This window comes from Artemia franciscana, chromosome 12, assembly GCF_032884065.1.
Source record: "Artemia franciscana chromosome 12, ASM3288406v1, whole genome shotgun sequence".
NCBI lineage: Eukaryota > Metazoa > Arthropoda > Branchiopoda > Anostraca > Artemiidae > Artemia > Artemia franciscana.
In genome coordinates, this window is record NC_088874.1 from 31,247,732 (window position 1) to 31,274,723 (window position 26,992).

Below are 26,992 nucleotides of genomic sequence, written 5' to 3' on the forward strand. Positions count from 1 at the left end.
GAATGGAAGCGTTCACCCTCGATGTTGTGTTTTTTTTTTACCCGCTAGTAAATGCTGATAATAGTGTGTGTTTGCAGAGGGTATATCAGGAAAAAAAAATTGTAAGTCATAAATGATTTATTTTTTTCCTGGAAAGGTAGAGGGTAATTGTAAAAAAAATACGCGAGATATTTTGATTAGGAGTGCCCAGAAATTCAAGGAAGTTTGAAGTGTCAGTGGGTTGAGCCACGTTAGCCCCTGCCTTCGCCTTAAACGGATCAAAGCCTATTTATGATAAATAAAAAATGAGTATTAATCAATTTATGTGCCCTAATTTATGCCTATTAAAAGTCAAAAATCGGTTTATATGCCTTTCGGTTACATTTGTACGATTTGGATAAACATTTCGGGGAAGAGGGGCAAACCCACTACCCCCTGGATATGACCATGCTTAGTGTTACCTTCTCCCTAGCGACCTTTTGCTCTCCGTCGAATGCAAGCTTGAAGGCTCACAGAGTACAGATATAATATTTCCTTCCCAAGGTAAAATTCCTGTCTCCTTTGAAGTTAATTTTTCGTTTTAGAAATTTTGGAAACTGAAACTGACATCATCACATGCTTATCAAACATAAAATCACCTTGGCTTGTAATGGAGGTCGCCGATCGATGTTTATTAAGGACAATGAGTGGCTGGAAAAGACATCTAGATCTTGAAGAAGCGGTAATTAAATAGTTAATTAGGTAATTAATAGTTCACCGAAAAGCGGTAATAAATGACTGGAAGAGACATCTAGATGTTGAAGAAGCGGTAAATGGATAGTCAATTAGGTAATTAATAGTTTACCGGAAAGTGGTAATATATGGCCGGAAGAGACATCTAGTTCTTGAAGAAACGGCAATTAGATAGTTAATTAGGTAATTAATAGTTTACCGAAAAGCGGTTATTATATGGCTGGAAGAGACATCTAGATCTTGAAGAAGCGGTAATTAGATAGTTTTTCATTTGGGAAAAATTCATCCAGACTTCAATTTAAACTGAAATAAAACAAATTTGTAGAATATTTTTTACCGTGGCTAGAAACGCTGGTATCTCTAAAGCTTTGAGTTGTACCCGAGACGTTGTTTAGGTCTAAAGCCTGTGATTGGGTCTAAGCTATTGTATAATTATGACTAATCGCACCATCTATCTTTTTGTCTTCTTCAATGGAGTCGATTGTATTACGATTTGAAAAAAGCATAAACAAAAGAGACTAGAATTATAGATGAACAAAAGTAAATGAAAATTATTTTGTATAACTTGTTTCCCTGAATCACTGACTTATGACCAAAAAGTATAAAACAAATACTATTATACAAGGCTTGAGAGTGCAGCAATTGCCTTTGACAGCTTAGGTTTGAATGTTAGCTAAAACATGTTGGATAAGTTTTTTTCTTAGAAAAGAACATAGAAAAGAGAAGCGAAGAAAGATAATAAAGGTAATTTTTTTAAACTCGTTTTTAAAATTGACTGTTTTTTTTAGAGAGAAAGAAAGAAAGAAATAGAGTCTAAGAATGTAAATAAAAACGAAGGGCGCAAAAAGGGGATTGGGATCTTGTTGTATAAGCATTTTAGCTTCTCTTGTTTTGTGCCGGATATAGAGATATTCAATTTTGACAAAACTTACGACATTAGAAAGTGTGAATTTAGTTTTTTCGATTAAACGTGGTAGAATTTTCTTTTTAAAATCAGGAAAAGCAATTCCCAAAAATGCTCTAGCATACCTGCTAGGAAAACGCCAAAAACTAGGAAAATACTATTATACAAGGCTTGAGAGTGCAGCAATTGCCTGTGACAGCTTAGGTTTGAATGTTAGCTAAAACATGTTGGATAAGTTTTTTTCTTAGAGAACAACAAAGAAAAGAGAAGCGAAGAAAGATAATAAACGTAATTTTTTTAAACTCGTTTTTAAAATTGACTGTTTTTTTTAGAGAGAAAGAAAGAAAGAAATAGAGTCTAAGAATGTAAATAAAAACGAAGGGCGCAAAAAAGGGATTGGGATCTTGTTGTATAAGCATTTTAGCTTCTCTTGTTTTGTGCCGGATATAGATATATTCAATTTTGACAAAACTTACGACATTAGAGTGTGAATTTAGTTTTTTCGATTAAACGGGATAGAATTTTCTTTTTAAAATCAGGAAAAGCGATTCCCAAAAATGCTCTAGCAAACCTGCTAGGAAAACGCCAAAAACAGCTCAAAAGAAATGCAATTCTATTAATTTTGCTGCTTTGAGGATTCAATATGGTGCTACCCGATTTGATTGGAAACTTTGCTGACACAGGGTATATAATTTTATTGTCTTTACACTCAAATTCCATATTCAAAACACAAATCCTCAATAGCTTTTAATGATAGACAGTTCCCTGGAAAAAATAGCTAATGAACCGTGCGTCTTTGAAACAGTCAGCCAACGTTGAGGATTGCAAAATAGTTTTAGGGTAACGAATTCTCTTAAACTAATGTTAAACGAATATTAAATGCTAAAATATTCAATGGTATTGTCAGATTCTGGCTAATAGCAGTAATTTTCTTCCTGACTCAAGTCGAGTTAATCGTGATTTGAGTAAAGCATGCTGAAGGGAGAATAAAAGCGTAAATAAGCAAATATAAAAATAAAAAATTTTTATAGTTTAGTGTTTATAGTTGATTATTGTTTAGTTAGGGAAAGGGAGAATGGTGAAATTATCAGTCGTGTAAAAATCCACAACGGATATCTCCGATAGTTCACAAAAACCTCGTATCTTTATTTATTATTATTATTTTTATTCTTTTAGGAATGTTGAAAACTAAACCAAATTGAATGTAAGAATTCAAAATACAAAATTTTCCGGGGTCGTTAGCTTCCGTCCTATGGCGCCTATCCCGACAGTCTTGTGATGGATATTTCCCGTTCATAAAAGGTTAAGCTAATATTAGATATTAAAATGTAGAACGTTATTTTAAATTAGGTTAAGTAGTAGCAGTTGTTATCTTCCATAGTGGAGTTGAGTCCATCATGATTTGAGGTAAGCATGCGCAATAGAGACTAAAAGCCGGATTTCATCTTTGTGGAATGAATAAGCAAAGCAGAGATTCTGCATTTATTTGCCGTGTAAAAATAAACTAACAATATCGCTAATAGATAGCGAAAACATAAGATGAAAAAAAACTCATCAAATTGAGCATTATGGTAGCAGCTCTAGCTGCAACCTAGCATAGAGCGAAACACGGCCCGTAGTAACTGTAAGTTTGAAAAGGAGCTTTGAAAAAAAATGATTTTGAAAACTTTACACTATAATTATCAATAATTTTGGTTATACTGTCTGGGAGAAAAGCTCTACACCTTCTGTAGAAAACTAATTGGGGTGAAAATGGAAAGTTTCTTAGAGCCTGAACGGGAGAAATGAGGTCTAAGGTGAGAAAAATGTCTTATTTTTATTTTCAAAATTTTTGGCTAAGCGGAAAGATTTAATCAAACTCAATTTAATTTCAGATTGTCAGGGGCCAGTATCTTTTGACGAATATTGCAGAAAATCCTTGACCACCACACGTGTATAGTAATATAATATGTTGTTTACAACAATAAAAGAAGGCGTATATTCTCGCTGCCAGGATGGAAAATCCTGTCTGATTTACTTGTCAAAAATCATTTGCTAAATTGTTCTCAAAGGGAGGATCATTAAATTGTTGACTGCTACAATCAAAAATTACGGTAGAAGATCAGGTAGGCAGAAAAGTACAAATTCATAACAATTCCTGCCAGAATGTTGTGGATTGATCTTTACTTTACAATAGGGATTAGGGACTGGATTCCACCTGCCGTAAGACTTGAAGTTGTTGGGAGATAATGTAATGGTGTCCCCAAATAATCAAAGAAGAAGAAGATGCGAATAGTTTTCGTTTTGTTTTTTGCTTTATCAAAAGCGCTCATCAATTTATTTCTAATGGTTTTAACTTAAACATATATCTTAAACTGTAAAACTTCACTTTCAGCTGAAAAGTTGGATAATTTAGTTGAATTGTTGTAACTTAATCGTATAACTTAAACTACGAAATTTTGATTTCAGTTGAAGGAGGAGTTGGATATCAATTTAGTCAAAATGTTGTAACCTAACCATATATCTTAAACTGTAAAATTTTAGTTTCAGTTGAAGAAGACTTTGGATTCTACTCTGGAACAGAGTGAAGTGCCAACTGAATTATCTTTGACAAAAGTTGAGAAGGCTCCCATTAACAGCCAGTTAAACAGATATGGTATGTATGTTATTTACTATGTTGAAGCTACGAGATTGACTGACTCGTGCAACGCTGGTCAAAACCTATTCTGAAGACGTGCTTTTATTCTAATCTAAAGCTCTGTATTTGCATTATCGCGATTTAGGGTACTCTTTCGGCTGATTAACTTATACCATGCTGTTTTTTTTAAATTGATCAAAACAGATCGTGGTAACGAACTGCAAGTAAAGAGCTAATCATATGATGTTTGGATGATTTCCCCCCAACCACGCATTGCACTCCTGGCCGAAGGCAGTGAATCAGGAGATCGGTACCTGCGCAACACATACCATTGCTTAGCATTGAAAAAAGTTTTTTTTGTTAGTTTATTTGAGTTGGCATAGTTGAAAAGTCCAATACATGTGCCTCTGGGTATGATATGACAACCAAAGTCCCTGGGGAAAGAGATGTAAGCTAAGCAACTTGTCCATTGTTTATATATAGTGTTTGTTATTGTGAAATATACGGGGATTGTTCGGTGGGGGGGGATTAACTTTAGTAGGGGCCGGATTTCCCGCGTGGAGAAAGTAGTAATTTTACATGGGGTGGGGAGGGGGATTTGCTGGCATGATTTGAGAACGGTCAGGGAGTAAATTTAAAACACTGATCTTTTTCAACTGAAGGCGAGGAGCAACATTAAAACTTAAAACAAACAGAAATTATTCTCTGTGTGAGGGGCTATACCTTCCTCATTTCTCGCCTTTTATGCTGAAGTTTGACTTTTTGCCCTAATTCTTTAAGGACAACTCCTGAAACACAATTGTATTTTTCAAAATATGGGGGGGGGGCTATTTGGTTTCAAATGAAAATACCAAAAAAGGGTATTTTTCAATGAATGTGCAGGGAGGGGCAAATGCCTCCACACTACCCCCTTTCAACTTGCGCTACTGACTTAGTCCTTATCTCAGACCTCCAAGTTTTATAACATTAAATAAATACAGATCTTAGCGTACCATCAAGTCTTCCCGGGGGCGGTGATATAAACCGGATCTCGTCTAAGAACCCTTGAGCTCTTATCTGCGAGAATAAAGAAGTTTAAGTGTTTCTTGTAAAAGATGTTTGCATTATTAATAAATTTCAAACTTTCATTGTTTTCATGAGGATTTGTTAATTTGCAAACACAACACCGAAGCTTTACGTAGTTTCATTTTGAGTAAGAGGCTGATTTAAATGAGGTTTACACGGAACCAAAATTACCCAGAATATAATTTTGTGGTGTCTCTGAATATATTTGTTGAAATTAGTTTAAAGTCTTGAGGAATCATGCATGGAAGCAGGCATGTATTTTAAAGCTCAAAGGGTGCTAACCAAACTCAACTCCCGTTGCTGATGTAGATCATTTTGAGCGGGTCCTTCAGTAAGTTCTGTTGATTTTGGTCATGTCTTATAAGGTATTGGTAACTTGAGTCGAGTTAGGTTCGTATTCCTCTAGGAAACAGGAAAACATCATGCATTGGCAAAATCCCTTCTTCTAGACAGCTCTTTTTGACCTCTGTATGTTTTCCTGCATCAGAGCCGTGATTTGTTAATGTTGGTGCTGGTGCCACGTATTTTGCTCCTCCTGATTCCTTACCAAGTCGAACCGTAATACCAATGACTTTATGTGATAGTCCTACAAAGCTCTTCAGTAGCTTGACAAGAGCCTTAAAGTGGTAATTCTGTTAGTGTTCTCGAAGCATATGCTTTGGCTACTTTTTTCTGAAAATTCAGAGGTTGTCTCTATCTTAGCTAAGGTATTGAGTGTAAGCAGTCGTAACTGCGCTTTAACAGCGCTACTTCCACCAGGAAAGTTGTAGGGTTTTATTTCTCTTTATCACGGAAAGCCGACTGGTGAAGAGTTACTACGTTAATAAACTCCTGGTAGAAGTTACACCCAAAAATAGTTAATCTTTCGACGGCTTTTATAAATTTGAATCACTTCTTGCGCGAAAGGACTAGCTTAGGAGCCTTCTGCTGAATTGATCATTTTGTTTTAAGACGAAAAACCATTAAAATGCTAGAGTTGCTTGTTTCACTATATATCAAGCCCAGCACTTGATAGCGGCAAGTTCTTTATAGCTTGTTCTTCTGTTGTATAAAGGCACCTCGCATATGGCTGGGTATAGTAATAACTGCATTTCAGCAATTATCGTTTCTCGTGCATTGAATAATGGATAAGAGTCGTGGGAAAAAAACGAGCAAATTTTTTTGGAAATTTTAAGGGAAGGATTCAGAACATAAGCTGGACGGAGAGGCGAGCATCGCTGTTGATTCCCAACGCCAATATTTCAGAGACGAGTATGGGAGGGAAAAACTATCCCTTATTGTAGTATTTTGGTGTACAGCGATTATATTTATATTTCTACGAAAACCACTGTAGTTATCAAAATAATCTTCGTCTTTATGATCTTATTCCACCTTATCAAGGGATCTCCAGTGTTTCTCAATCCCCCCCCCCTCTTTAAGCTTTTTAGTAGGATTATAACGAGAGGATCCTGATTTGCCCAGGAATATTTACAAAATAATAAAATCCAGAAAAATGATCCATTACAGACGTCCGCTGTTGAGTGGTAGGGCACTTTTAGACTTACTTTCCTTTATTGAAGCACTACCCCGACACTGTCTCTCTGTGAGATCTACCAAAAGTGTGTCGTCTATAAAATATATATGCAAGAAATGTTTCTGAAACATTTTCAGTTTTAGAAAAGTCTTTGGGCTCCTTCTTTATGACAAAATGCATGGCACTAGTCTGCTAAAAACTAAGGGCCTGATTTACTGCTAGTCAACTATTTAGCTAGGTTTTCTCCCTAGGGTTGCATTCGTGAAATCTTCTTTTAAAGGACTCGGCAGAAGGGGTTTCCAGGGATAGCATCCTTTGAGAGACCATTCCAAGTGGAAGTGGTTCTACTTCAAGGCTGTTCTTTAAGTACCTAGCGTGGAGTGTCTCTTCTTGTAAGTAATCTTATGTACAGTGTTTCTTCGTATTGGCTGTATTGACTTGCCAAACTGCAGTATAAATAGAGAGGAGAGAGGAGGAGTAGATGTACTTGTAGAAAACAGTCGTTTATGCCGCAACAAATCTATCATTAAGGGGCTGTATTTGATTATAGGGATTAAAAGAAAAGTTGGATTTACAACATGAAAACTGTATACCAGCGAGAGCCAAGAAACCTATTTTACATACTTATAATCTCACTATGTTTTCTTTATATTTTAATTTTGTCTGTTTCCCACACTGTAATTTTATCTTTATTTTCATCAATACTAATAACTCAAAATTAAATATAAAGTGTTTCAGCCAACGTACGATATATTTGGTATATTTTCATACTTTCACGAGAGTTGGGGCAAGTTTTATGTGCGTTGCTCAGAATTAGGAATAAATCTCAGCATTAATTTCCTAGCAAAGTTGTCTTGTGTCAAAGTTGCAAGTAGTGATAGTAGTGATAACTTTCATCATCATCTTGAAAAGTATGAAAAATGAAAAATTAATTGAACTTTTGAATTTGTAACGCTAAGTGTATATTACTCGCAGATGTTCTACAAGTTCTTTACGGTTCTTCAAACACGTTTCTTCATCCCAATTTCAAATGAAATAACTTGCCAAATAAATTAATTTCTAAGGGGACAGTAATAACTAATAGTAATAACATAATGGATGAATTTAGCTCTGACTTCGTATCCATAGAGAAATCAATTTCTGATTATATTTTTATTAGTGCTTCTTCTACCAGTGACTTTAAAAGGTACCAAGGTCCGTCTTGTCATAAATTGATGGCTTTAGATCCTGTTTCCGAGTTTAAAGTCCAAAGAATCGTCTCTGAGGTAATAGGCTCATCCTCTTGTAGACCTGACCAATTTCTGCCATGGACTTAAAGTTTATATTACCCTCTATTCCATCTCCTCTCGTCATTCTTGTGAATTTATCATTATTGAGTGAAGCTTTTCCTAGTGTCCTAAAATCTGCCAGATTAGTCGTTCTCCATATGGGTGATTCTAGAGACAATCCTTTTTAATTATCGGTCAATTTCTGTTTTATCGGTCTTCAGTAAAGTTTTTGAAAAATGTATCTGCTCTAGACTACTGTCGTTAAACAATTTTCCGATTGGAATCAGTCTGGTTTTGCCCTAAACATTCAACAGAACATGGCATGGCCTTGCTGAGGGTTCATTCACAAGGCAATTGATGAGGGTAGAATTCCAGTTGCGTTTTTCATTGATATCAGAAAAGTGTTTGACGGCACATCGCTTACTATTCTAATCTCCGAGATGGAACGCATAGGGAGACGGGTAAACAGATATTTTGGGAAGAAACTTATTTGTCTGAAATGTCTATCAGTGCTGGCACTAAACTTCAACATCAATTCCGTGTTAATTTTGTTCTCCCTCGTGGGTTTATCCTAGGACCTGTTTTATTCCTTTTTTTTATCAATCATCTTTTCATGCTGCATCTGAACAAACTAAACGAAGTTGCTGTGGTATTTGCGGTCGTAATTTTGCCCCACCTAGTGATGCAGCTCAAGACCTACTGCTATTCGCATTTGCAGATGATAGTACTCTTGAGTGTTCAGAAATTAAGGAATCTTCCCTTGCCATGAGAATGTATTCTGTCCTAGAAGAACCTTTGCTTGGTTCGATGCTAATCGTTTTGCCCTAAATCTTGTTTACTTTCTGCCATGAAATTTCCCTTCCCCATATGAAAAACTTCTCCATGGAAAGATCATTCCAAGTAATTTTCTCCCTCCCCCCCGACCATCCCCAAGAGAAAAAATCCCCCTTAAAACATCTGTATGCTATTTTTTTCCAGATCAGGTACTTCTTGTTCTTTGGTTGAAATTAGTTATACCACTCATGGGATTATAACTCGCCCTCCTGATAGACAGATTCGATTCCTGGGTATTTTATTGGATGAATATTTTTCAAACATCACTGTTCTCGTGTGAAACTTAAGTTCTCCAAAACCTAGAAGTTCTCCGGAATATTCGTCATTGTTTCTCTGGTTGAATAATAGAGATCCTCTTTCACTCTCTCTTTCAACTTTATATGTACTACTGACCAACAGGTTGGCTATCAATATTCCCTTCTTTTACCCTCCCTGTTTTCAAAATATACAACAGTGCAATTAAATTAGTATGCGAGGTGACAGGCCAGCTCAGCATGAATTTATTGGATGGTCGATCCACATACATCTTTCTTTCCTCTTGTTCCATTTCTAAGTTTTTTCATGGGCTCCTCCTTAACTTCTTCAAACAATTATATCTTTTAAATTCCAAAGGAGCTTTGTGTTTTTCTTCTCTCGAAATGATATGGATATTTTCAATTATAAAACTAAAACCATAAGATCGGATTTTAATCCAGTTTTATGCTGTGCCTCCATATGGAATTCTCTAAAAAGCGACTGTGTCATTCTTATGGACAATTTAAAAAAATGGTCAACCGACCATCTCCTATCCTTGAGAGCTATATCTCTCCTCCTTTTGTTTCTTTCTTTCTTATCTTTCCTTTTGAACTTGTTTTTTGTGCTATTCTTTAATGTAGTTAGTGCTTAATTTAATTCTTAATTAGTGCTGTAATTTAATATTATTATTATAAGCGTGCTATTATTAGTGCTATTCTATTCTATATATTATTAGTTCTATTGTTTAATGTAATGATTAGTCTCTCACTCTCAAGATTGAGCCTTTGTGGGGGTCTAAGGTTCTGTAATTTTTTCTCTGTTTTCTTTAAATAAATCAGTTGATTGATTGATAAAAGGATGTAAAATCTGCCGTTGAGATGCCGTTGAACTGCAAAAGCTATGTGTTAGTTTTATAAACAATTAGTCTTCGACGAACAAATAAACTTTCAAATGGGGATAAATTTATTTATGTGTTGTCTTTTATTGTTTGTTATTTGTTATTATTTGTCTACAACCTATTTGATTTTTTGACACGCCAGTTTTTTCACGCTAGTCAGTTACTGGTCGCAGGTAAGTTTTGGCACCCTAGTTAGTTCAGTTAGTTAGTTAGTTTTTGGTTTTGTCACGCTAGTCAGCTATAGGTCGAAAGTAAGTACTGTCACACTACTCAGTTATAGGTCGCAAGTAAGTTATGGCACTCGAGTCAGTTATAGGTCGCAAGTAAGTTTTGTCATGCAAGTCAGTTATAGGTCGCAAGGAAGTTTTGGCACCCTACTCAGTTATAGGTCGCAAGTAAGTTATGGCACTCTAGTCAGTTATAGGTTGCAAGTAAGTTTTGTCACGGTAGTCAGTTATAGGTCGCAAGTAAGTTTTGTCATGCAAGTCACATATAGGTCGCAAGTAAGTAATGACACTCTAGTCAGTTATATGTTGCAAGTAAGTTTTGTCACGATAGTCAGTTATAGGTCGCAAGTAAGTTTTGGCTTGCTAGTCAGTTATGGGTTGTAAGTAAGTTTTGTCACGGTAGTCAGTTATAGGTCGCAAGTAAGTTTTGTCATGCAAGTCACATATAGGTCGCAAGTAAGTTATGGCACTCTAGTCAGTTATATGTTGCAAGTAAGTTTTGTCATGATAGTCAGTTATAGGTCGCAAGTAAGTTTTGGCTTGCTAGTCAGTTATGGGTTGTAAGTAAGTTTTGGCACACTAGCTAGAGTTCGGGTATGAAGCAGAGCAAAAATTGAAAGCTCATCTTGTTTTTACCTGAACTGTCATTTTTGTTGTACAATCAAATAAAAAAAAAACAAGTTTTTCAACTGAAGGTAAGGAGCCACATTTAAATTTAAAACGAACGGAAGTTACTGCGTATATGATAGGGCTCCCTCGTCAATACCTCGCTCTTCACGCTAAAGTTCGAGTTTTGGTCCAATTCTTTGAGAATGACCCCTAAACCAAAAAGGCCGTTTAATTAGAATGAATGACTTTTGAAAGTACTAAAAATAAAATTTTTCGTAAAGAGCGATGTATTGACGAGGGGTGAACCCCCTGATATACGTAATAATTTCTGCTCGTTTTAAGTTTTAATGTTGCTCCTTACTTTCAGTTGAAAAAGCTTGTTTTTTATTTAATTTCTGATCGTTTTTTTAATAATTATGGGAAATCTGGTGCCTCCTTCATAGAAAATTTCCTTCCCCAATGAAAAATTTATCCGTGGAAAACTCCTACCACGTAACCCCCGACCCCCCACTCCCACCAAAAAGAAAAGTCCCCCTGAAAACGTCTGTATACTTCGCAGTAACATATACTATATGTAAACAATGGGCAAAGTTCACAACTTGTAGCCTACCCCAGGGACTGTGGGAGATTAAATCATCCTCAAAGACATAGTTATTAGATTTTTCTACCTAAGTTGAATAAAATAGCTATCCCAAAATTTTGATCGGGTGAATTTAGAAATATTTTTCGGTAACTTAAAAAGGGGCACTAGAACTTTCAATTTCCATTCGAATGAACCCTCTTGCAATATTCTAGAACGACTGGGTCGATATGATCACCCCTGAGGGGAAAAAAATAAACACGCATCCGCAATCTTTCTTTTGGCAAAAAAATACAAAATTCCAGGTTTTTGCAGATAGGAGCTTGAAACTTCTGCAGTAAGGTTCTCTGATACTCTGAATCTCATAGGTTGATTTTCATTAAGTTGTGGTGCTATTCTATGACTTTTAGGGGATGTTTCCCCTTTTTTCGAAAATAAGGCAAGTTTTCTCGGGCTCGTAACTTTTTATGGTTAAGACTAAACTGATGGGTTAGACTGATGAAACTTATATTTCTCTAATGTATATATTAGCATCGAAATTCCGTTTTTTAAAGTTTCGGTTACTATTGAGCCGCGTCGCTCCTTACTTACAGTTCGTTAGCCCGAACTGTTTGACAAAAACAGTTTATGTTTGGCTGATTCTTTCATACTTTTTTTCTCAAATATCAATCCCAAAATTTACCGTGGACATATCCTTGTAAAGAGTTTGAAAGGTTGGATTCGCTTCTAGATCCTTGAGTGACAAAACTTTAGCTTGTGTAATAGGTTCCGAACTTATAAAAAGATTTTGGATCCAATGAAACGTAATTTTATATTTTTTGACCCTTTAGTCTCATAAGTAGCATAATCTTCTGATAGGGTGAGGTTGTTTTTGAAGAAAATAAGCTAGCTCCAAATTCGTATATTAAATTGGACACTCTGATGATATTGAAGCCCTTTTCAATCATTGTGCTTATTTATTTGTTTCTAGTACATACGTAGATATAATGCACATGTTACCAAACGTTTACGTACATAAACCGTTTACAACAAAACAATTACAAATAAAATCACACTTTTGGTAGAACCACGTAAATTCAACATTTCAAAATTTCCTCAAGGTCTAAAAAAGTAATTTAAAGGAAAAATTTTGGGTGGTAAATCCATCTCTAGTCCTATGAGGGGTCTGGCCAATAGGGTTTTCTCTGTGCATGCATGCCTCGCACCCAAGGCTACCCAAAAACTTTGATTTAGATAGTAGACCGTTTAAATCTTTGTTTCTTTTTTTTCGTCCGTTTATGTTTTATATTTATCAGGTGTCGCTATGCTTTAACCACGACTCAAATTGAAATTTCTTTTTTATCTTTTTGGTAACCTTTGCTGCACTAAAATAATTTGTTTATTCATATTCTTTCCCAGGGGTGATCATATTGAAATAATGGCCCTAGAAGATCGGGAGGAGAAGGCAATTAAAAGCTCTAGTGCCCTTTTTAAGTAACAAAAAAGATTGAAGGGCAACTGGCCTCCCTCCCACGACTATTTATTTCCCAAAGTTATCTGATAAAAATATTCATATTTTTGTTTATATATAATTTAATTGCTATTTTATTTTTATTCTATTTGTCTTCTAGGAGAAACGAAACTTCATATAGCGTGCAAAAATGACTACATTCCACAAATTCGATCTCTGATCGCAGCAAAAGTCGATGTTAATCAAGTGGATAATGCGGGCTGGAGTCCCCTGCACGAGGCGGTTGCTGCAGGATCAGTTGAAGCTGTCAGCTTGTTACTTTCCAAATGCTTTCAGGACCCCCCTCCAGGTAGGGAAAGTGTTTTTTCCGTTTTAAGAAAATTTAGCTCCTTTGTTTATAGGGGGGGGGAGTTTGACTGTAATAAAATTTGTGTTTAGTGAGGCTCCTTCTGATACCATTATTACGTATAGGTATTTGCGCCTTTTTTATTTATGTCACGGTATATATAGACATGCAGAAACGTAGAAACTTTTAAATTTTTTAGTATAATATCGATTTATGTGAAATCAAATGCTTGTTTGTTAGTTAATCCTCACTGAGGATTATCTGAAAGTAGCCTAAACTATATAAGACAGAAATGCAGTCATACTTGACTCGTCGATTTGATGTATATATTTTAGAGCTTTCATTAATTGTTCTCTAAGATTTATACTCAATAAACCAAAAAGAAAATTCAAAGGTTTATGTTGTGCATCGGGGGATTTTTCCTCCGAGACCAATATAAGGGTATATAAGGTTTTTTATAGAAGGTTTTGTTGTAGAAACTTCACGAAGGGTTCATTGGATCGGAAATTGAGAGGGCTAGTGCCCTCTTTAATAGTCGATAGTGACTGGAGGGTAAATAGCCCCGCTCCCACGTCCACCATTTCCCCAAACACATCGAACCAAAATTTTGAGATAGCCATTTTGTTAAACGTAGTTGAAAGATTTAAAGTGTTGAAAGTTCCGGAAATTATGTCTTTCAGGAAAACAGCCCCGCCCCCACAGCTCTCAGTGCAAGGGTTGTAAGATATACCCCGTGGGCATATAAGGTTTTTATAGAAAGGGTGGTTGTATGTACTTCGGAGGGAACTCATTGGATTGGTAATCTAAATTTCTAGTGCCCTTTTTAAGAGTCAAAGTGATTAGAAGGCAGATACCACCCTCCCCTCCCAAAAAATAACCTCGTGTTTTCCCAAAATACACTGAATAAAATATTTTTAGACAGTCGTATTATTCAAAATAATCCAAAGATAATTTAATAAGATTTTGGGGCTGATAAAGACCACCAGAGTCTAGGGGCGAGGGTTGTAAGTTATGCAACGCAGTACTTAAGGTTTTTGTGGAAGGGATGGTTGTTTAGCTTCAGAAGAGGCTCATTTGGGTAAAATTGGAAATTCTAGTTCCTTTTTAAGCTTAAAAAGTGATTGAGGGCATTTATCCCCCCCCTCTCCCCAAAAAACCCCTCTTTTTGACCAATCACATGATTGAAATTATGAGACAGCTATTTTGCTAAAAAATAGTTCAAAGAACGTATAACAATGTCTATAGGGGTGAAACAACCTCAGTACCCTGGGTATAGGGTTGTAAGTTATGCCGTGTGGGTATATATTGTTTTTATGGAATGGACGGTCGTATAAACTTCAGACGGGGTCTAATTGATTTAAAATTTGAAGTTATAGTGCCCTTTTTAAGAGTTAAAGTGATTTGAGAGCAACCAGCCCCCCTCCATGCTCATCGTTTCCCTTAACACCTCCAATGAAAATTTGGGAGACAGCAATTTTGTTCATTGTAGTTGATGGTTTCAGAAATTATGTTTGTGAAGAGGACAAATCCCCCCCCTAAATCTCTCAGGGAAAGGGTTGTAAGCTATTTTAAGGTTCTTATAGAGAGGGTGGTCATATATGCTTGGATGTGTCTCATTGGATTGGTAATCAGAAGTTCTAGTGCCGTTTTTGAGTCAAAGTCATCAGAGCGCAGCTACCCCCCCCCCTCCACACAAACACGTCTTATTGAGACAGTCCAAATCGAGACGTCTTTTTGAAATAGTCCAAATATCATATAACAAGCCCCTCCCCCCCCCAGCCAACTACCCCCTTTCATTAAATGTATCTGATTGAAATTGTGTGATGGCAATTTTGTTTAAAATATGCCAAAGGACTTGTTACAATGCCTCCAGGGTTGACATAATCCCCCAAATCCCAGGGGCAAGGGCAAATGGAGTAGGTCCTTAATGGAAATGAGGTTTTTATAACAAAAATCCAAACAAAGTTTTAAGACATCATTTTTTTTTCAGTTTTGTTGAAAGGTTCAGTAATTATGCGTAGCAATTGTTGTAGTAGCAGTAGTAGCATTAGTAGCAGTATGCAAATAGCACCGTTATTTTCAACCCACGATGAAATTTATAACTTAGTACCATCAACCGGTCCTGAAGTGTTGCTGATACGTCCTCTTGACAACCTATATGGACATAGGGTGTTTCGATTTATTTCAATACAGTTACAATATTGCTCAAAATTTTCGCCTTAATACCCTTAGGTTTATTAGTAATAGTAGCAGAACCAGTAGTTATAGTAGTACCTGTGGGGGTGGAGCTAAAAGTAGCTTTAGTAGCTTCTTAGCTTTAGTAGTTTCAAATATTGTTTTTTGGTTTGTTCAACATCCCCACAACAAGTGTTGTAAGTTTTAATTTCACACGCGAAATTGCTCCTAAAATATTACTGATATGCCTTTTTGACAACCTGTATACGGATGTTAGACTTTCATCCGTACAACAGAAATATTCTCTGAAAATTTTACCTTCATAGGTTACTGATTTAAAACTAGCTAGATGACACTGTGTTTATACGTTTAATGCTGTTTTTACGTTTACTCTAACTAACGACACTAACGGCATTAAGTTGAAACTTGTACAGAACGTTTAGTGGGAGTTTCAATTCAACGAAAAAACTATATGCATGCAGGTATTATTAGGACATATAAGCAATTCAGGGTATATAAGGACATAGGCAGCGATGCGGTATCATAGCTAGTAAAATCGGTGAAATTTTAAACGAGCTAATTTGATTGAAAATGAAAAGTTCTAGTGTCCTCTTAAGAGTTAAAAGTGATTGGAGGATAATCAGCCCTCTTCTTTAGCTGATGATTTTCCAGACACTTCCAATCAAAACTTTAAGACAGCCATTTTGTTCAGCATAGCTGAACTGTCTAGTAACTATATCTCTAGGGTTATTGGGTAGGTCAACCCCCCACAATTCTATAATTTGCCCGTTATGCTTGAGAACTAAATGTTGCTTTAAAATTGAATCAAAACGCACTGTTTGTTTGCTGGTTGCCAGTAAGACATCTCAGCAATATACCAAGAACGACTGAGGGTATGAAGCTCAATCTTTCAGGACTACTTCTATTACTACTTCTGCTCTTAATATTTTACTAAATCAAAAGAGTGTAAGTGTGTCCAGGCTCAGAAAGAGCATAGATATTATTTTTGGGGAATGGTATTAAGTTTTACTTATCTGGTCAACAAGAGGATGTACATGACTAAATTAAACACTACTATTTGTGTCATCAGCGGAAATAAACATGAGTAGGGTTCAAAACCCCTGTGCTTTCTAAAATCTGGAATATACTTTGCACTTTACTAAAAAAATTCTTTTAAACTTTTAAAACTTTAAGAAATCAAAAATTAATTAAGATTTAAAAAAAATAAATATCCGGATAAGTATATTACACTGACAATGCACATTCGTTTGAATCTTTTTTGTGTCGTTTTTGTTTTCTTAATTTATATTACTCTTTATTTATATATTTTCATTTCATTTTACGTAAGATACCCTTAAAAAATTCTCAACTTCCGTCTAACCCTTCATGGGTTCCTTCAAGTTCCCGGTCCTCCCTCGAAGATATACCTAGATGAATAAAAATCTATGAAATAAAACAACAACAAAAACCCTTTGTTGGAATAACAGCTACAATTAAGTGAATATGTTTAATTCAAATATATTAATATATTTGATATAAATAGTGTTTCGGGTAGCACAGAAACACTCCCAGGTATGTATGAAGAGCAAGTAGAGACGGAGCCAGAAAGGGTTGAAGAGAAAATCTCCAGAAAAAATATAATTTTGAATGCATTAATATTTTTAACATTCGCTAACAATTCGTTTCTCTACAAAATAATGAATTGTGAATGTTATTACAAACTTTTTTCAGAGGACTAGTTCCGGCTCAAAAATACAGCTGAAATCAGATTAAGCTTGATCAATTTAGATTTTAGCTGAAAGTAAAGAGTGATATTAAAAGTGAAAAAGAAGAGAAATTATCCCGTATATGAAAGGGGCTGTCCCCTCCTCAACGCCCCGCTCATTCCGCTAAATTTTTTTTGTTGTTTAAAAAGTAAGAGTTGTGAGAAAGAATCAAACTTTAGCGTAAAGAGCGGGGCGTTGAGGAGGGGACAGCCCCTTTCATATACGGAATAATTTCTGTTCGTTTTAAGTTTTAATTTCGCTTCTTACTTCCAGTTAAAAAAAAACTTTTTTTCATTTAATTTCTGAACGTTTTTGAATTAATGCAGGTTTTGATTTTGGCTCACCGTACATGAATGATTAAAAGGAAATTTGCATATTAATTCTACTTTTTTTGGCTGAATGGCTTTCTCAAAGTTTTGATCGGATGATTTTGAGAAAAAAGGTTTGTAAGAGGGGGCCTGGTTGCCCTCCAATTTATAGGTAACTTAAAAAGGCCACTAGAACTTTTAATTTTATTTACGAACGTTTTTATTAGTAATAATTATGCGTAACTTACGTAACGAACTTCTATGTTCGTATGTTTTTATTACGTATAGAAGGGGGTTCGCCCCCTCCTCAACACCTTGCTCTTTACACTAAAGCTCGAATTTTGTTCCAATTCTAAAAACTTTTACTAAAAACACTTAGGCGCAAAGAGCGAGGTATTGAGAAGGGGACAAACCCCCTCATGTACTTAATAATTTCTGTTCGTTTTAAGTTTTAATATTGCTCTTTACTTTAAGTTAAAAAAAATTATATAATTTCTCGTTGTTTTTATATAACGCTGGAAAATCCAGAGAAGGGAAATTTTCTTCTCCCATGATAAATTCTTCCATGGAAAGATGCTCTCAAGGAACCCCCGACCCCCTACTACCAGAAAAAATCAACCCTGAAAACGTCAATATACATCCCAATAACCAATACTATATGTAAAGAATGGGCTAAGTTCATAACTTGCAACCTTTCCCCTGGGGACTGTGGGGGATTAAGTCATCCTCAAAGACATAGCTATTAGATTTTCGACTATGCTGAACCAAATGGCCATTTCAAAATTTTGATCTGGTAGCTTTGGGGAAAAATGAGTGAGGGAGGAGGCCTAGCTGCCCTCCAATTTTTGTTCACTTAAAAAGGGGACTAGAACTTCAATTTCCGTTAAAATGAGCTCTCTCGTGACAATCTAGGACCACTTGGTCGATACGATCACCCATGGGAAAAAAGCAGCAAATAAACACGCATTCGTAATTTTTCTTCTTACAGAAAATACAAAATTCCACATTTTTGCAGATGGAACTTGAAACCTCTAGGTAAGATTCTCTGATACGCTGAATCTGACTGTGTAATTTTCATTAAGATTTTATGACTTTTAGGGGGTGTTTCCCTCTTTTTTTAAAGTAAGGCCAGTTTTCACAGGCTCATAACTTTTGATGGGTAAGACTAAACTTGATGAAACTTATATATTTAAAGTCAGCATGAGATTTCGATTCTTTGACGTATATATTAGGATTAAAATTCGGTTTTTTTTAGTTTCGGTTGCTGTTGAGCCTGGTCGCTCCTTACTGCAGTTCATACCACGAACTGTTGATTTTGAAGCTAGAAAATCATTTCAAGTTTTTTTCGTCGTCACTGTCTTGTTCACCCTTTGGTTTTTGTCTTGTTCACTTCTTAGTCTTGTTCACCTTTGTTAGTTTACATAATTCTAGATTTGATAAAATTGGAGTCAAATTGGAATCTGATAAAATGGTTGCAAGTATTTACGCTTGAATTTATTTTGGCCATGGTGGAGGCAAATTCGAAAAAAAGTGCAAAAAAAATTACGAAATTTATACATATTTAAAAATTGGAAAATCGTGCATACTCCAAATATCTAAAGAGGGGCAGGGGAATGAAGGCCCATATTAAACGTTCCTAAACAACTGAATATGACAGGTTATTATATGTTTATTTTGTCCTCTGATTGTAAGAGATATTTGTATTGAAAATATATCTATAATATATTTTTTTCTCCTCCTACATGTTTTTGCCTTTTACTACTCTAGTCTTGGTTTCTTCTTTTTGATTTATCTGTATCCATTTTAGGTATAAGTAAAATAGATATCACTTGTCCTGGGCATGACTTTGATACGCCTCTTCATCTTGCTGTGAAAACCAAAAACTTGGAAACCATTCAGCTGCTTATAAAATACGGAGGTAGGATGTCTTCTATTTTCTGATATCTTTTCATATTGTCTCAAAAATGCTTTTCAAGATTGAGCTTTTTTATTTATTTCTGAGTTATTCAAGTTGAAGTATTTGCATCAGCTAAACTGAATATTTTCAACACTGGATTTGTAGAATACTTGTCTGTGAGGACCGGAGAAAAAATCATCCCCCTCCCCTCAACATAAAATTTGAAGTCCCTTAAACCCTCCACCCACCAACTCGCCCAAAAACTTTTTCGGAATTTTTTAACTCTATATCCCTACCCTGAAATAAAAATAATATCAAAGCTACTTATAAATTCGTCAACACTTTAATTAAACTCCTGAATGTATGCATATTGAGGAATACTTGACTAGTATCAGGTACCCGTGGCATAGCGTCTCAGTAGTTTTCAGAGGTGGAGATTATTGATTGGCTGAGAGTTATGGACATAAAGCAATTATATATGCAAATATGGCAAAAATTATAAAAATTTGTATTTATAGAAGTTACAGTGAAGAGCATGGAAAACTTATAAGAGTGGAAACTGGCGCTAGTGTCGAAAAGAAAAATCACCAACACCATCTAGATTTTGGCGACTTAGTTTGATGCAAAGCTGCTGGATTTCAGGTATCTTAAAATGCAGGGATAATAAAGGAAGCATAAATCTGTTCTCAGTAGGCTTACTAGCTTAAAGTCAACTATCCTACTTAACCTGCCGAGACTTTCCTAAACTAACTTAGGTCTACTTTTTGCAGACTGGGTTTTAACTTGAAATAATTCCTGAAAAAAAAAATTGAATACTTATTGCTTACAAGGAAATATCAGCTCTTATTCTGTTGCTTTGGAGATTAATCACATCAGCTATTCACTTTTATTGTAGACGTTCTACTTTTCTTCTTTCTACTTGTTGAAACAATCTATCTCAAGAAAAAAAAAACTGGGAATTTAATTTTTTAGAAAAAAACTCCTTATGCAGTTGTGCAGCTTTTGCTTATAATGGGACCCAAATTTAAAAAAAAAGAACATGAGTGAGAAATCGATAAAAAAAAATTTGAAAACAAGAAAAAAAGTAAACTAAAAACATAAGGTACCAAACATCTTAAGAAGGTATAGTTTTCCTTTGAAGATGTAGTTGCCTTTGGAAATCAATAGCTTATTAATGTCTGAATTTAGCGGACAAAAAGTGTTATCAAATTCTGCTTACTGTTTCTTTTTTAATCTATTTTGACGGGTTCACGTGGCAACACTGGTGAAAATTTTATACGGTCCTAAAAACTTCATAATTTTAAAGCAACCAAAAAATACAGAAAATCACGGTTTTCAGGCATGAATAAAGTTCAGATTGGTCCAGGGGCTTAAAAAACGTTTTTATTTGATGTCTTGGGTAATTTAAGTGGCTTCTCATGTGGCCACTCAATCTATCGTGGCTTCTCATGTGCAAAGTATGAATTTGACAAAACTCGGATGGTGTACCTTACTAATTACTAGCAGTAAAGCCTATCGGACGATAGGTTTAAAAAAAAGAGAAATTCTAAAAAAACATCTAAACTTGAATATAAAAACACATTTTTGATGGCAAACTAACATCATTTTTATACAATCCTAATATTGGGGGGGGGGGGTGTAATTAGCCATGGCTTGATGCCTACAACTATTAGATTTTAATTTAAAAATCAATGGATTTGTGTATGTCTTTTAGTATGTCTAGATCAGTCCCTAAGGATTGTGTTTAATGGAATCAACAAATGAACTGGCAATGGAAGAACTGAAAAAATGACAAAATGAACTAATATTTAATCCAAATGAATATCCTTGATTCAGTGACGCCATTAAAAACCCTAGAATTGCTTAATAACATCAAAGGTTATTGTTTAAGGAACATCTATTCAACAAGAAAATATTTGAACAAAATAGAAAAATTCACCTCTCCCCCCACCACTCCAAAAAGTAGTCCAACACAAAAATCCCCTACTACCCCAAAAAGGAGTGGCAAACTCCCATTACCCATGACCAACAAAGCCAGAGTAAGGTGTTATGCGGAATAACGTTGCCATCATCATTTTCAAAATGCCCGGGGACATGCTTCCCAAGGGGAAGGAGGCTGGGGTAAAGAAAAGAAAAATTAATAAAAACAAGAAAAGAACAATTATAATAAAAATATACCAATTAAAAAAAGAACTGAAAAGGAAGGAAAAATTACTTAGAAGTAGAAAATACTTATCCTTTTAGCTGCCAAATCCAGTTGCAGAGACACTGTTGAACTTATTATGTTATTTTTAATGATTATATTTGAAGATTTTAAAAATTTCTCAAAATCAAGGGAGGGGGGATTTTTTTAATTTCTTATGAAAATAGATAAAAAAAGTATTTTTCTAAGTTTAGGGGGGTATCTTTCCCCTCTCCCCTCCCCTGGCGAGAGGGAAATCCAGTTGCAGAGACACTGTTGAACTTATTATGTTATTTTTAATGATTATATTTGAAGATTTTAGGTTTCACAGCAGAATCTGTTTCAATATTACAAATGTTTAGTTTTACCAGTCATCATAGTAGATAGTATTGATGACGAACTGTCTTACCCAATCTATTGTAATTTTTTGGTACAGTTACATGGAATTACATGGGGAAAAGTCAGGAAAAATCCAGAAAAGTTGAAGAATTCTTGGAATTCCAGGAATTCTACAGGGTTAAATTTGACTATAGGTTTTAAATGTACTCATGTCGCTGGTCTTTATTATTTGGCTTGATCGTTTATCATTTTTTTAATTTAATCCTTTTATTATTATTTACTATTATTCTGTCATTTTTTTCTTGTATGTTTTTTTGTAATTTTGCGTCGTTACTTAAGATTTCGATTTGTTAGTCTTTCGTGGCGCTAAATTTATAATTGGGAGAGATTAAAAAGGAGTGGCAGAGGTAATTTAGATGTTTCATTTTTATCCATTGAGATTTAACAATGGTTTATAGGGTGTAGCAGCGCCAATGAGTATCCTCTAAAGACCTAACAATGTTATATATGGTGTAGCAGCGCCAATGAGCATCCTCTAAAGACCTAACAGTGGTTTATAGGGTGTAGCAGCGCCAATGAGCATCCTCTAAAGACCTAGCAGTGGTTTATAGGGTGTAGCAGCGCCAATGAGGATCATTGAAAGATTAGGATATAGGTTAAGTCCTAATCTATATCCTAATCTTTCCTCTAGTAATAAAGTGCCAGATTCGCTCCATAATTTATTCAGAAATTCAGCTTCTTGCCACAATTATTCCAAACTCTAGTGAACATTTCCTAGCCGGTTTCCTTCCAACTACTAAAGCAGGCTGTCTCATTTGAGCACATTGGTCCTAGTTTCTGGAACTCACTTGAATCAGACCTCAAATCGGCAAAAATACACAAAGAAACAATCTGATTTTGTCAATATTGAAAAACAAAAATCACCAGTGTAACAATACAAACACAGAAACAAATCCACACCATGAAAAAAAAAAAGAAAGACAGACAGAAGGAGAAAGGAAGACTGTTTTCCTACTTTAGTAATTTAAATAGATCAGTACTTGAACGAGGCCTTAACCTTACTTATCCATCCAATTACATAGGTCGAACAGCATAGCCATACACAATCAACCGCAAAGAATAATCCATGGACGCGTCTTCAAAAATAAGCAAAGTTTATCCATCATATAAGAAACTATATCCAAAATTGTTTATATTTGCCAGAAATTTTACCCGGATTGAAAACCTACTTTCAAACTCGTTTTGTTTTCTCTCTAGGTAACAAAATCAAGAATAAGAAGAATAAACATGGGAAGACGCCAAGGGATATGGCAGATCCTGAGTTCAGAGCTATCCTAAATAAATTGTTTTGTGCCGATCCTGATGCTGAAGTTGAGATAACAGTGCCAAGAATGCCACGTAGTGTTGCTGCTTACTTGGATTGTTATTTAGAAGCTTATGCTAAATATTTTAAATTTGGTCAAGTGATCGAACAACTTTCTGATGGCGTCGATATCGGTACAGGGCGTCTTAGTGTTCTGGAATGGCGAATTTGCAAGTTTCGTTATGTCCGTGATCTGAAAACAGCGGGCATCCATCTTCATTTTTAGCGATTTTACTTTCTTTTCTGTTTTTCATGTCAACCTTTGCAGTTCTTGTATGTTGACCTTTCCCCCAAAAAGAATTAAAAAAGGAAAAAAAGAATCAAAAAACAAATAGACCGAAAACTGTTTTGACAAGAAAGAAAATGGAAAGAACTTTCATTTATTGTGATTCCACTACAAACTGGTACCGGAGTAAGGGCCTACCTTCACATAGTGAGGCCTACTTTAAGGCTATTTTTTTCGGTATTATCATTATACATATTTTTTCACTGACAAATTTGCCTCCCCCACTGGAGTTTGGAAAATATATCTTGGAAATATATCTTGGAAATATATCTTCTCGTTCAAAATTAAATTGTAACAGACTATTATAACTACAAAATTAATGCAAACGTACAGAAATACTTGCTAAAATTAACAAACGATATACAATATCCACAACAGAATACCTTCTTTGCCTTTAGAATTATAAATAAAAATTAAAGCTCTTTCTTTAAAAAAAGGTACATATATTTTAAGTCTTGATAAGAGCCAAGAATTTTCTCAAGGACGGAACAAGAATCAGAAAGATATAACAGCGCCAGTATTCTAAGCTTTTAATAATAGCTGTAACTTGATGTTGACGTTGACATTTTTCAGCGTTTTGATAAAATATCGTAAGATGTAGAAAATAGTACCGTCTGACATAGTCATCTTTGACTGGCAAACCCAATAGACGTTTTGTCATTATACGATTGGATTTCTTCAAATCTCGGTTGTGTTTATTTTATTTCGCCTACTTCGACAAATTTTCCTTGTTATTTTACTTATTTTATTGCTCATTTTTATTATTTTTCTTTCTAATTAAAAAATGGTGTGGCGTAAGTAAGAAAAGTACTTTGTTAAATTTGGAACAAAACTAGGGTTTTTTAATTTTCAAACAGGAATGCTTTCCATATATAAATATAAATAACATAATTCACTCATATTGGCGTAATTATATTAATAATAATATGATATAATTAATATAATTAAATTAGTTATAAATCGATATTATTTGTATATTCACAAAATTAATAGAATGGTTATTGTGCTCAATAATTTTTCTGAATTTTCCAGAATCTTTAACTGTACAGCTTGAGATTGTAAATCTGATCTTTTGATACACCCCACAAAAATTCGGGGATCTGGGTACTGGAGACCGTGGTGGCCATTCAATACACTTTTCTTTTTACTCATCTACACCCAAAATTTGTCAAGAATCCTATTGCTAAAGATTTGGGTCATTCTTCTGAGGCGAAACAGGTCCTCCCCAAACGGGATGGGTAGAGGTCATAGGAATTTGAAAGAAAGTTGGAACTTCATGAGAGGAGGTAAAGAGTGAAGCTTTGAATAGGTTTGGGGTGGAGGAAGAGTGTGCGCAGCTGGATTGGTGCTGCAATGAGTTTTTGGTAGTGGTAGTAGTAGTAATGTTGAGTTTTATTCCAATTTCTGTATAACTGTATGCCACTTAAACGAAGAACGTTACTCGTGCCACAAATTGTATATATTTTCTATGAGTTGTATGTATAATTGATCTTTAAATATTCAAATACATGATATTATTGATATAAATTTGACCCTGCACCTTTAAATATAGATTTTTGGGCTATGTCACGGAGGTGTCAAACTACATACTTAACTAAGGTTTCAACACTAAGCCAAGGGGGTTATAGCCCTCTTTATTTACAGAATAATCTTCGCATCTTGTAATTTTAATGTTTTTTTCTTATTTGTGTTCTTAAAAAAATAGTTTTTTATTTATTTATCTTAGTAGGAACAAAAGCAACAAAAAATGCTAGTTCATAGGTGGTCAGCTGTACTTCAGAAAACACTAAAAATATAATGAGTACACAAAAATCCTTTTTTTTTTTTGCAAATGAATTGTATCGAGGAGAGTGGATATATTCTCCTGATTTTGCGTCAAATCTTGGGTGAATCAAGGTTTCTCTGTGTTGTTAAGTTCAACATTAAAAAACCTGTATTGCGTTAAAAAAAATATTTACATTAAAAAAGTTTTGAAAAAAAAACTATCTATAGCCAGCGTTACAAGCTGTATCGTAGATCAAAGCGACACAGAGATTTTTTTTTTTTTTTTTTTTTTTTCTTTTTTTTTAGGGCTACTTTTAAAATAGATGAGTATTTGGAACCATTAGAAAAAGATGTTTAAGCTCACCTATCATTGGCGGTTCTGAGCTCTCTTGCGCCCAGGGAAAAATCTTGACTAACGCCCCCCTCCCCCCCCCCCTGTCTCCCATAAAATTTTCAGGCAAACTTTTTATAAAAATTTCCATTTATTAACAAAATTAATTTCAATTTATTAATTAATTGATTAGTTTTTAATTATTATCTACATTATTTAACTATTTAATTATTATTAATATTTAAATATTGTTTAGTTATTTTTTAATTTATTTCATTAATTTTTTAATAATTTATCCATTATTTCCATTTACTAACTGCACCGTCTACTTGATTTTAATAAAAATAAAATCTCAAAAAATAGAAAATAATTATAATCGTTAAATTATTTATCTGGAATTTTGCACCCCTAAAATTTCTGCGCCTGAGGCAAGTACCCACTCTCTCCCTCCCCTAAAACCACCTCTACCACCTCCAGATTTGATTATTCGGGCATTAAATATTCAATTAAGTGAACGGAGAATTCAACTATGAGTTACCGTACAATTGAACCCCGTTCATCTCAAACCTATTCGAAAAAATCCTGGATACGGCCCTGTACTTAACCTCCATTCAAGTTATCCTAACCTAATCTGTAACCAGTTACACGCACAAATGGGAGTTAAGTTGAATAGGGTTAAATTGAATAGAGATTGAGTTCGATAAGGTAGAGTTACACGCACACAATGCCTGAACATACCTAGCAGCAGGTGAGCTTAAACACATTCGTCTTCTATCTGTATGTTGTTATCGAAACGTTCTAAAAGTTAAAATAATGAATAATAATAATAATAGCCAAAATAAAAAAGAAAAGAAGACATGCAACCCAAAATAATCACTTTCGCATTTTCTTTCCTTTTTTACTCCCATTGTAAATGTATACAATGAATATGTTTTCTGTTAGTTGTGTGTGCAGCTGATCTTTGAAATATTCAAACATATGATATTATTGATATAAATTTGATCCTGCGCCAATAAATATAGATTTTCAGGGCTCTGTCAAGGAGGTGTTAAACTACATACTTAACTCTTATATACTCTAGTATCTGGTATTGATCGTGCCAGTCTTCGGTCTACAATAACATAGTCAATAAGGTTTGCTGTCTTGCCATCATGTGAATACGACGTTTACTTATGGGACATTTGATGAACAGACACTGCATTGGTTGTAACTAGATTGTTATACCTACAAAATTGCAGCAAGCTTTTATCTACAAAATATGGAATTTCGCTTTTTTTTCAGAAGAAAGAACGCAGATATGTGTGCGAAAGCACAGGATGGCTGGC

At 34.8% G+C, this 26,992-nt stretch overlaps 1 protein-coding gene across 2 annotated transcripts in view; it reads left to right on the forward strand.

Annotated features, from left to right (window-relative positions):
- The window catches only part of LOC136033984 (uncharacterized), a 60,250-nt gene extending 35,151 nt beyond the window's left edge, over window positions 1–25,099 (forward strand). For both annotated transcript variants that reach the window (XM_065715016.1, XM_065715017.1), the window contains exons 8-12: window positions 564–700; window positions 4,139–4,250; window positions 13,071–13,259; window positions 19,313–19,423; window positions 23,181–25,099. In XM_065715016.1, coding sequence (XP_065571088.1) covers window positions 564–700; window positions 4,139–4,250; window positions 13,071–13,259; window positions 19,313–19,423; window positions 23,181–23,512 — 881 coding nt within the window. In that variant the 3' untranslated portion in view covers window positions 23,513–25,099. The remainder of the gene's footprint in view (window positions 1–563; window positions 701–4,138; window positions 4,251–13,070; window positions 13,260–19,312; window positions 19,424–23,180) is intronic.
- The last annotated feature ends 1,893 nt before the right edge of the window (window positions 25,100–26,992 follow it).